We start from the raw sequence: 9,873 nt of genomic DNA, 5'->3' as shown, positions 1-9,873 counted from the left end.
GATCACCCCAGCATCCCCTATGCAGTCTTGCTGACATTTGGGACGTGAGGTTGGCAGGGCACTTGGAGTTCAGGCGGTAGGGGCATAAGGGATGTGGATGCTCGCCAGTGGGCTCTGACCTCGACAGAGGCGGAGGAGGTGGGGCTCTGGCTGCCAGGGCGGGGCGCCTCGCTGTGGGATTCAGGGACAAAGGCCTGCGAGCTCGAGGCAGGCCTCCCTGGAGCCGCGGGGGAGGCGCACCCGGAGCGATAATCCCACCCGGACACTGCTGGCGTGGCGGGGACCACGCTTCTTCCTCCCGCCGCGGCGGGGGGCTCTCAGACGTGGGCGAGCAGCTCGGGGACACCCAGACCCTAGCCCGTCGCAACCGCCGAGCCCAGGGCCGCGTCCGCGCCGCAGCCTCCGCGCGAAGCACGCGCCGCCGGCTCCCACCGCAGTTCGCTTCCCATTGGCTGGCCGGCCCGCGGGCGCTCCCGCCCCCGCCGCCCCATTGGCTGAGGCCGCCGCGGTCCCCCCGCGCGCCGGCCGCCGCTGACATCACGCGGTCTGAGGCGGCGGCGCCCCCCGGCTCAGCCCCGCAGCCCCCTCAGGCAGAGGCGCCGCCGCGGTGCCCGGCGGAGGATGGTGCGCGTCGTGCGGGCCGCTCCCCGCAGCCTCAGCCGCAGCAGCGCCTCAGCCGAGCGGGCCGCGGCGGGCAGCCGACCCCCGCACCGGGCGTGCGACCGGCCGGCGCGCTGAGGCTCGGACGCCGGAGCCCGGGCGACGCCGCGATCGCAGCGGCCATGGGGGCCCTGACGAGCCGGCAGCACGCGGGCGTGGAGGAGGTGGACATCCCGTCCAATTCCGTGTACCGCTACCCGCCCAAGTCCGGTGAGGGCCGGGCGCGCGCCCCGCGGGCCGGGCGGAGGGGAGGCCGCGCGTCGGATGCTGCGGGCGGGCGACGCGGTGGCCCGGGCGACCCCGAGTCGGCCTCGGAGCGGGGGAGGTCTTCGGGATGCAGGGCGGGGGGCGCCCCTCATCCCGGGCCCTGGCGACGCCGCGCGCAGGACTGCAGGTGCCTGCGGGGGGTCACCGAGGTCACCGCTCGCGCCCTCCGTGGTAATCTGCTCTGCGACAGGGACGCGCGCCGCCGGGGATGCGGCGTTGCAGTGGCTGCGGGTTGGGGAGGCATCCCTGACAGGCACCTGTGCCAAGTGTTGTCCCCCGGCTGTCGCATCCTGGCCTCTGGGACGGTTGGAAGTGCGTTTCTGCGGGCTTGAGGAGTGGGGGAAGGACGAACTTGCTTCTGCGGTCCTTAGCGTTTCCGGAGGCTGTCCGGGGAGAAACTAAGTTAACAGAGATGTGTAGGAATCTGACAGAGTCACTTGGGTTGCTCCTTCCCTAGTTTCTGGTGGCTGGAGACAGGGCAAAAGTGTTTTCTGTCGCACACTGTCACTTGGGACGGTCAATGCCTCTCTGTCTTCAGCATCACATTGCAGGAGAGTTTTGACAGCACATGAGAAGGTAGTCCAGTTGAGTGAGGAGCTGCTGGCGAATGACCCGGCTACTTGTCCTTTATCTTCTTTTTTTTTTTTTTAACTTGCTGATCTCAAGACCCCTGGGACCCCTGTCTACCACCTTCCCTCTGGCTTGAGGACCTGATGGTGGTGGTGGAATGTGAGGTGTCAGAATTGGACCGCATCCCAGTCTCCCTTTGGTAGAATAAAGACATGCTAATGTGTCGAGCTGATTTCTCAGCGGTACATCCAGTTTCTGCCAGGTGGAAGCTGGGACCAGACAATGAACCTGCCTCCCCGCGGAGAGAGTGCCAACAGCTCCGTTTCTCCGGTGCTTTTGTGCCAGGGAGTGAGCCCTAGCAGAAATGTTCCAGAACTGCTTTAGAAAGATCTGACGTTAAGCAGCCGGCTGTTAGTGTTTTAAATAAACCTCTTCCTAATGATTGATTGTATGGTTGCTTTTATCAGAAAAAAAAAAAAAGCATCTTTGCACCCTGAAGGCTGAGGCAGGATTGTTAAATTTGGGGTCAGCCTGGGCTACACAGCGAGACTGTCTCAAACAAAATAAGACCAATGCAACGACAAACAGGAGGCCAATCTAGCCTCCCTCCCCAGTGGTAGGATTACAAATGTGAGCCACTGTACCCAATTTGCATTTTGTTCCTTAAAAACACAAATATGAAGCCAGGTGTGGTGGCTCGTGCCTTTAATCCCAGCACTTGGGAGGCAGGTGTGTTCAAGGCCAGCCTGACCTACAAACCGAGGTCCACCATAGTCAGGCTGGCAATACGGTGGGAGGGGGAGGTGCAGAACAAAGCATCAGTGGGGTTTTTCTCTTAAGTCCCTTAGCTTTTTATCGATCGGAATATGGAGCAAGTTTTGCTGAGCTTGGAGTTTGTGATAGAGTTGGCTGCCTCTGGGGAATATTTACCCTTCCTCCACATATGGGGATTAACAATGGTAGATGTCAGACAGGCTCTTCCCAACTGCAGTAAGAGAAGAGAATAAAGGAACAAACTAAGCATTTGGCGGGGCTGGCAGGATGGGATCCCTGAGGTCCGGGACTTGAGACACTTTGAGACAGGGACTCACACTGTAGTGAGGTTGGCCTGCAGCTCACCTTGTAGCCTTGGTGAGCCACAAACTTGTAATCCTCTTGCTTTAGCCTCCCCTTCCCAAACAAGGATTGTAAGTGTGAGCCGCCACTCCTGGCTCCAAACCTTTTTAAACTAACACATTCAATATTAACAGTTCAAAATAATGCTCCCCACTCTGCCAATCTCTGGAATTCATTTTTACCTATTCTTTTTTTTAACTGTTATTTTGAAACAGGGTCTTATTTAGCACTGGCTGGTTGTCAGACTGACTTTGACCTTGAACTTCTGATCCCCTCAAGTACTGGGAGCATATGAACTCACCACGAAGCTGAGTATACTATGTTTAAACCCAGGATTTTTTATATTCTAGGCAAACGCGCTTACTAACTAAACTACACCCCCAGCTAGGCATGAAAGTGTTTTATTTGTTTTAAAAACAGTTTGGTGTGTATTCCAGGTTGGCCTTAATTTTTCTGTTTCCTTTCTTTCCCTTTTTCCTTTTCTTTTTGTTTAGATAGGGATTCATGTAGTACCATGACTTGTTTGGCATTAAACTTAAAAAAGTAATCTGTTCTTTTTCCCCTTTGAGATAGCGTCATCTATAACACAGGCTGGCCTTAAACATATGGTGTAGCCAAGCAACCTTGAACTTCTGGTTCTCTCTTCTACCTCTAAAAGACTTGAATCCCATGCAAGTTCCATGTATCCTGGCTCCTTCGACAGTCCCCTTCGACAGTCCCCTCCGTGCTAGGCTTGCACACATTAGCCGCCATACCGTGACTTTAGACTAATATTTCTTTGTTTGGTGCTGGAGAACAAACCTAGGACTTTGTGCATGATGACTAGGTGTTCTTCCAGCAAGTTACACTGATGGACAGCTTCTGTGCATTCGGTCTGAGTGCCCATGGTGTCCTTGTGTTTACGCCACACACCCCAAACCCCTGACGCCAATGCTCAGACTAGTGTTTGCGAAGACTTTGGAAATTACTACCTAGTTGAATTGACATCTATGACGTAAATGTGGTGACTTCCTCTTAAAAGAAGAATCTATTTTTTTGTGTGTATATGTGTATGGGTGTGAATGCCTGTGGCTGTAGGGACAATGGACTCCTTGGAGCTGCAGTTTTAGGCATGTTGGCAGCTGGGAGCTTCCCAGTGTGGGTGCTGGGAACTGAACTGGTGTCCTCTGCAAGAGCAGTGTCTAATGGCTCCCTCTTTTAATCTTTATCTTTTCCTTTCTTTTTTTTACGTTATGAGTGAACACCAGGAACTGTCAAGACCCCTGCCTTTGGCTCTAAGGTGATTTCAGGTCTGCTGTTGTGCTTGGCTGTTTTAATTTTTTATATATGAGTACACTGTCTCTGTCTTCAGACAAACCCGAAGAGGGCTTCAGATCCCATTACAGAGGGTTGTGAGCTACCATGTGGTTGCTGGGATTCAAACCCAGGACCTCTGGAAGAGCAGTCAGTGTGCTTTTAACCACTGAGCCATCTCTTCAGCCCCCCCCCTAAGATTGATTTATTTTATGTATGAGTACACTGTAGCTGTCTTCAGACACACCAGAAGAGGGCTTCAGATCTCATTGCAGATGGTTGTGAGCCACCATGTGGTTACTGAGAATTGAACTCAGGACCTCTGGAAGAGCAGTCAGTGCTCTAACCACTGAACCATCTCTCCAGCCCACACATTTAAAAAAATCAATAACTATATATCTTTTTAAAATATCACTATTTAAAAACTACACTTCTTCCAAAAAGTTCACTGCTGATCATGTAGTGTCAGAGGTCAGCTGTGCACATGAACAAATATAAGGGTGCAGAATCAAGTAAGCGTCCTGTTAGTGGGATCTCTGTTTACTCTAGGATGTCCCTTAGTGTTAACATACCAATCCAGGAAGATAAAGTACTAAAGCTACGGGATTATATTTGCTGGAACCTCCATCCATCTGTGGTTAAAAACCTTTGACCCCAGCACTTGGGACTTCCACAGGAAGTGAGCATCATGGATATGGTGATCCTGAGCACTTCCTGCTCATATCAAGAGCAAGGAGAGAACACCTGCTTTTGGCATTTTTTTTTTCCAAGACAGGGTTTCACGTCTCCCAGATTGGCCTTGACTTTACCATTTAGTTGAGGAAGAGATTGAGTTTCTTGGCCTTCTGTGAACACAGATGCACATGTGCAATCACAGACACACACACACACACACACACACACACCTTCAAGACACTAGGATTACGGGCATGAGAGCAGATCCAGGACTCTTTGTATGGGAGACGGGAAACTAGCATTCTACAAACTAGGATGCAGCCAGAGTCAAACACACCACCCACACCTTTTTCGACAGACTTATGTAAGCCAAGCTGGCCTGGGATGAATCTGACAAGGGCCTGGAATTCTTGATTTACAAATAAATAGTAAGAAGGGTGTGAAAGAAGCTCAGCACGTCATAGGACTTTATGCTCTTGAGGACCCTGTTCAATTCCCAGTACCTATATAGTGACTCACAACTATTCTTAACTCCATTCCCAAGGCAACTAGTGCCCTCTTCTGCCCTCTTCAGGGACCAGGTATGCACGTGGTATACAGATATACGTGCAAGCACAAGATCCATATACGTTAAAAAAATTCAGACCCTTAAAAGAACCATAGAGGTAGAGAAATCAGTGCAATATATGAGGGCTGACACTATATTTTAGTATTAGAATGCTTGCTCGGTATGCACAAGGTCCTGGGTGCAATTTCTAGTGCTATTAAAAGTGTTCTTGGGCTGGAGAGATGGCTCAGAAGTTAAGAGCCAACTCACTCACTGGCTGGTCTTCCGGAGGTCCTGAGTTCAATTTCCAGCAACCAGATGGTGGCTCACAACCATCTGTAATGGGATCTGGTATGTAAATGTATATGCAGGCAGAACCCTATATACATAATAAATATATTTAAAAAAAGTGTTCTTAAGACAAGTTGGAGGGATGGCTCAACAGTTAAATGAGTTTACACTGCTCTTGTGGAGGACCTAAATTCATTTTCTAGCACCCACACAGGGTGGCTCACAACAACCTGTAACCTCAGCTCTAGAGAACTTACCACCATTTTTTTTTTTTTTTAACATTCCTTGGGTTTCTGTACTCATGTGGATGCACACAGATACACATCCATACACAAAATTTTTTAAAAATTAAATCTTTTAAAAAGATATCTTAAAAGACAATATGGTATTGGTGCAACAAGGGCATATCTTAAATCAATGGGGGAAAATTCTGAGCCAGGAATAAATATATTTATTATCAGTTAACAGTATTTTTTGATTAAGTCTCACATACTCATGTAGTCTGAACTGACTTTGAACTGCTCTCCTGATCTTTCCACTCTCCTTGAGCAGTGGATTACTAAGTTTATCAAAAACAGTTCATGGGGAGGAATTAAACATTGAAGAAAAAGGCTTCTCAAGAAATAGTGCTGGGATGTTTTTATATTAGCAGATAATGTGGTGGCCTTTGACCCTAAGCTGGACTGTGCAGAGCACTTGCTTGTGTGTGAGAGTAGCCATGCACTGACACCAGCAGGGGTGGAGCCCTCAGATCCTTTTTAACATAACCAAAAGTTTAACTCAAAATGGATCATAGTGGGAGAAGACAATCCAGAGAATGGGAAGAAACGCTTTCCAGTCATGCATACAGTAGAGGATTTTTACCTAGAATACACAGAGAACTTCCATAATAGAATGGGCCTTGGTGGCTCACACCTTTAGTCCCAGCACTTGGGAGACAGAGGCAGGAAGGTCTGTGAGTTCCAGGATTCCAGGACAGCCTGGTCTACAGAGCGGTTTCCAGGACAGCCAAGGGTATATAGAGAAACCTTGCCTTGAAAAACAAAACAACCCCCCCCCCACACACACAAAAGAAACCCAACCAAACAAAAGATTTTTACTATTGGGGGCTGGGTAGACGGCCCAACTGTTAAGAGCACTGAGTGCTCTTCTAGAGGACCTATGTTCAATTCCTAGCACCAACATGGCAGCTCACAAACTGTAACTCGGAGGCTGGAGAGGTGTCTCACAACCATCTGTAATGGGATCCGATGCCCTCTTCTGGTGTGTCTGACAGTGTACTCACATAAAATAAATAATCTTTAAAAAATTGTAACTCACACGCTCACATAGATATACATGCAAGCACAATACCAATGCACATAAATAAAAATAATAAACTATCAGGAAAGAACAAAAGTACTTTATAGTCTTTCTTTCTGGAAAGAAGATAGACCATGGCTGAGAAGCACATGAAGAGAGACAGTCTCTACCCTAGGGAAACGGTGGGTATGGTGATTCATGCCTGTAAGCCAGTTCTCACAAGACCAATGCAGGAAGATTCTAAGACTGGCTTGGGTTACAGAAATAGTTTGCCCTCCCAAAAGTAAGCTACAATTAGACACTAAGTCACATCCATTAGAATAGCTGTTAATTGAAAAGCAAAATTGTAACAGGTGTTGTCAAGAATGTAGACCAAATAAAAGCCCTGGGACCCTACCCACAAGACATGGTGGCTCTCATGGTAATCTCAACATTGAAGTAAGAGGAACACTTCAGTGTTGGAGGGTAGCCTGGGCTACAGCATAAGTTCCAGGTTATCCTGGGCCAGTGTGAGATCCAGCATCAAAATCAAACAGAAAAGAGAAGCAGTTTTAAAAGATTTCAGAACTCAATGGTTCGTTACTGTGTGACACAGCGGTCATACCCCTCCTTGTGTGTGCCCATCACCCAACACAGTAGATTCTCACGGCGTGCATACAGATCATCTTTTCATAATAGTGAAAGGTAGAAATGACTCAGCTGATGAGCGGAACGGCGACACATGAGCACGGTACCCACACAGAAGAAGATTCCCAAGCAGTGGGAGAGAGCAACAGTGGTCTGCGCGGTGACTCTGAGTGAAGGGCGCTGGTTTCAAGATGTCACACTGAATACAGTCCGCAGGAAATGTCAGAAGAGAAAGAAACACAGAGACAAAAAGTAGATTCACCGGAAGCTGAGGAGGGAAGAAAAATCTGACTGTTAATGGGTTTCTTTTAGGGTAGTGAAAATGTTCTAAAATTAGATAAGGGAGAGTTTACTCAGCCCTGTGTGCACTATAAACCACAGGCTCTATCTGAATGTATATTCTGGCCTCTGTGAATTCCAGCACGCACATGTACCCGTACATAGACTCTCACGTACATACATATATATGTAGATGTATATTTTTTGAGATGAGGGCCCATTATAGCTCAGGCTAGCCCGGAACTTGCTATGTTGGTGACGATATGTCTTTTTTTATCACTTTTTTTTCATACAATATGTTCTTTCTTTGAAATTAGGAGTTTACTTTTATGTACATTCATGTATGTCTATGTGCAGATACCCTGAAACTGGAGGTGGTTGTGAGCTGCCACGTGGGTACTGGGAAGTAAACTCTGGTCCTCTGGAAGAGCAGCCAGTGCTATTAACTGGAGAGGGTTGAGCCTTTTCTCCATCTCCTGTGAGGATAGGTCTTCCTTTCACCTAAATGCTGGGATTATAAACATGCGTCACTATACCCGGATTATACACTTTAAATTAGGTGAACTATATATTATTGAAGTTACGTTTCAAACCTAAAGAGTTAAATGTAAAATCATAGAAGACATAGGAGAAAGTATTTGATTTGGATTATCCAGAAATTAGAAATGACAGCAAAAACACAATCCAGTGACATTTTTTTTGGTTGTTGTTGTTGGCTCCATGCTGGGGTTTGATCATAGGGCCTTACAAATGCTTGGAACGGGTTCTGCCACTCAGCTGTACCCCAGCTCTCAAAATCACAACCCACACAAGTAAAAATCATAACTTGGATTCCTTCAAAGTAAAAAAAAAAAGAGAGAGAAAGAAAAAAAAGAGAGAGAACTTAAAAAGTATTAAGAAAGGCTGGTGATGGCTTATGTCTTTAATCCCAGAACTCAGGAGGCAGAGGCAGGTGAGTTGCTGTGAGTTTGAGGTCAGCCTGATCTACAGAGTGAGTTTCAGGACAACCAGGACTACACAGAGAAACCCTGTTTCAAAAAACAAAACAAAATGGCAAACAAGCAAACAAAAGAAGAAACTGGAGAAATGGCTCATTGGATGAGTTCACACAGTGCTCTCCCAGAGGACTCAAGTTCAATACCCAGCACTCATGTCAGGCAGCTCATCCCTTTATACCTCCAGCTCCAGGGGATCCAGTGGCCTCAGTGGACTCCAGCATGATATGCACATACCCACATATAGACTCTCATGTACACATCACTTAAAGTATTACAACAGATCTTTAGAAAGAAAGACACTGGAGCCTTTAGTCCCAGCATTTGGGAGGCAGAGGCAGGTGGATCTATTTGATGTTGAGGTCAGGCTGGTCTATAGATCTAGTTCCAGGACAGCCAGGGCGATACAGAGAAACCTGTTTTGAAAAACCAGAGAGAGAGAGGGAGGAGGAGGAAGACGATGGTGATGACACTGGGCTAGAATGGCTCATTGATCAAGAGCTCAGCCTGCTCTTGCACAGAACCTCAGTTCCCAGCGCCTAGAGCAGGAGGCTCACACCATCTGTAACTCTAGCTCCTGGGGAACCAACACTGGCCTCTGCAGCCACCCGCAGTCCCATGCACACACTTACACACATACATATAATTAAAAATGATACAGAGGAGCTGAAAAGACGAGACATAGATCAAGGACTTTCCTTAGTAACTAAGGAAAAGCGACTGAGAGCTTGCAGTTGTGGTCACTGAAAAGTATGATAGAAATGTGATGGAAGTGGCCATGAGGAAAAAGTCAAAGCACACGGGGCGGGCTTGCTTGTAATCCCAGCACTTAGGAGGTAAAGACAAGAGGATTAGGACTTCAAAGCTGTCTGTCTACATAGCAAGTTGGAGGAGCCCAGCTTAGATTACATAAGATTCTGTCTCACTCCCTAATCCCCCCAAAACAAACATCTCAACATCAATGAGATGACACTTTATACCCTTTAGGATGCCTTAAAAGAAAAAAAAAAAAAGCAGACATTATTAAATGTTGATGCAGAGAGATTAGCATCCTTCTGAATTGCTAAGGGAGAATGTAACATGGTACAGCCAATTTGGATAGAATTTGGCATTCTTTTAAATTAACTTGTAAATGTTAAATATGGGTGTCCTTGGTCACCATTACCACGAATCCAGATGAGAACATTTTAATCCAAAATATCCCACTGTGCCTGCCCACCACCTCACCAGACACAGTGGCTGACACCTTTG

At 47.6% G+C, this 9,873-nt stretch overlaps 1 protein-coding gene across 2 annotated transcripts in view; it reads left to right on the top strand.

The window, feature by feature from the left end:
- Nucleotides 1–562: 562 nt before the first annotated feature.
- The window catches only part of RNF157 (ring finger protein 157), a 65,541-nt gene continuing 56,230 nt past the window's right edge, over nt 563–9,873 (top strand). For both annotated transcript variants that reach the window (XM_080923056.1, XM_080923055.1), the window contains exon 1: nt 563–870. In XM_080923056.1, coding sequence (XP_080779182.1) covers nt 783–870 — 88 coding nt within the window. In that variant the 5' untranslated portion in view covers nt 563–782. The remainder of the gene's footprint in view (nt 871–9,873) is intronic.

The sequence above is a fragment of the Micromys minutus genome (genome assembly GCF_963924665.1).
Source record: "Micromys minutus genome assembly, chromosome: 10".
In the NCBI taxonomy this organism is placed as follows: Eukaryota; Metazoa; Chordata; class Mammalia; order Rodentia; family Muridae; genus Micromys; species Micromys minutus.
Note: the sequence above shows the minus strand (reverse complement) of the source record. Positions and strands in the feature narration are given on the sequence as shown.